The sequence below is a fragment of the Otolemur garnettii genome, unplaced genomic scaffold, assembly GCF_000181295.1.
Source record: "Otolemur garnettii isolate 467f Iridium unplaced genomic scaffold, OtoGar3 scaffold00026, whole genome shotgun sequence".
Taxonomy (NCBI): domain Eukaryota; kingdom Metazoa; phylum Chordata; class Mammalia; order Primates; family Galagidae; genus Otolemur; species Otolemur garnettii.
The window spans coordinates 7,491,276-7,492,060 of record NW_003852421.1 but is presented as its reverse complement, the minus strand read 5'-3'; the positions used below and the strand labels follow the sequence as shown (position 1 = coordinate 7,492,060).

The following is a 785-nucleotide window of genomic DNA, read 5'->3' as shown; positions in this document are numbered from 1 at the left end:
AGGAGGTGTGTCTTTATGTGGGTGATTAATACTAGATGATGTCATCTTCTCAAATCCATCTCCTCTGCCAGATGGATGCTCACTGAGTCTGGAAACATTTCTTTTATAGCTTAAATTTCTATTTTCAGGTCTTATTAAGAGGAAGCACACAATTTAAGCATTTTAACCTTTAATATCTGCAGTACTTCCTGCTAATGCTTTTATAAAATGTTCTAATTTTAAGCCATTTCCACTATGTGTCCTGTAAAATTCATTTTTAATATCCTTTATTGGCTTCTGCAGATCCAAATCTTCATTTGAACATTGAGGAATTAAACCAAGAGTTCATGGCAAAAAGTGAAGAACTCTACGACTCCCTCATGAACTGCCACTGGCAGCCTCTGGATACGGTTTACTCTAAAATCCCAGATGAGACCCCAAAGTGAGGCAAGGTGTTCCTTAAGCTCCCCAACTTTCATGTTATTTGTATCCTCCTTTGTTTGGGGTAAAAAAAGAAGATCCTTCAGGAATATGCTAGATTCTGTCTGCAAACATCAACTTTCAAAACTTAAATGTGATTGACATAAGAACATAATGTAAATAAACTGTATCAGCACACGTGTCCCTGGAAGTGTTATATTAAGTAACATCAAGGCCAGTTCTGAAACTACTCTGCTCCTTTATAAAATGTCTTTCTTTCTGTCCTGAAGATGAGTATTCTGTTCTATTTTATTGCCTTGCTACAAGTGGATACTTAAGTGAGACCTCTAGGACTGATAAAAGGCCAGAAGATTTATTGTTTAGAA

The 785-nt window shown here is 36.3% G+C and overlaps 1 protein-coding gene across 1 annotated transcript in view; it reads left to right on the top strand.

Moving 5' to 3' along the window:
• Window positions 1–458, top strand: part of CUNH6orf52 (chromosome unknown C6orf52 homolog) — a 9,748-nt gene extending 9,290 nt beyond the window's left edge. The window contains exon 6 of the mRNA XM_023512282.1: window positions 283–458. Coding sequence (XP_023368050.1) covers window positions 283–425 — 143 coding nt within the window. The 3' untranslated portion in view covers window positions 426–458. The remainder of the gene's footprint in view (window positions 1–282) is intronic.
• The last annotated feature ends 327 nt before the right edge of the window (window positions 459–785 follow it).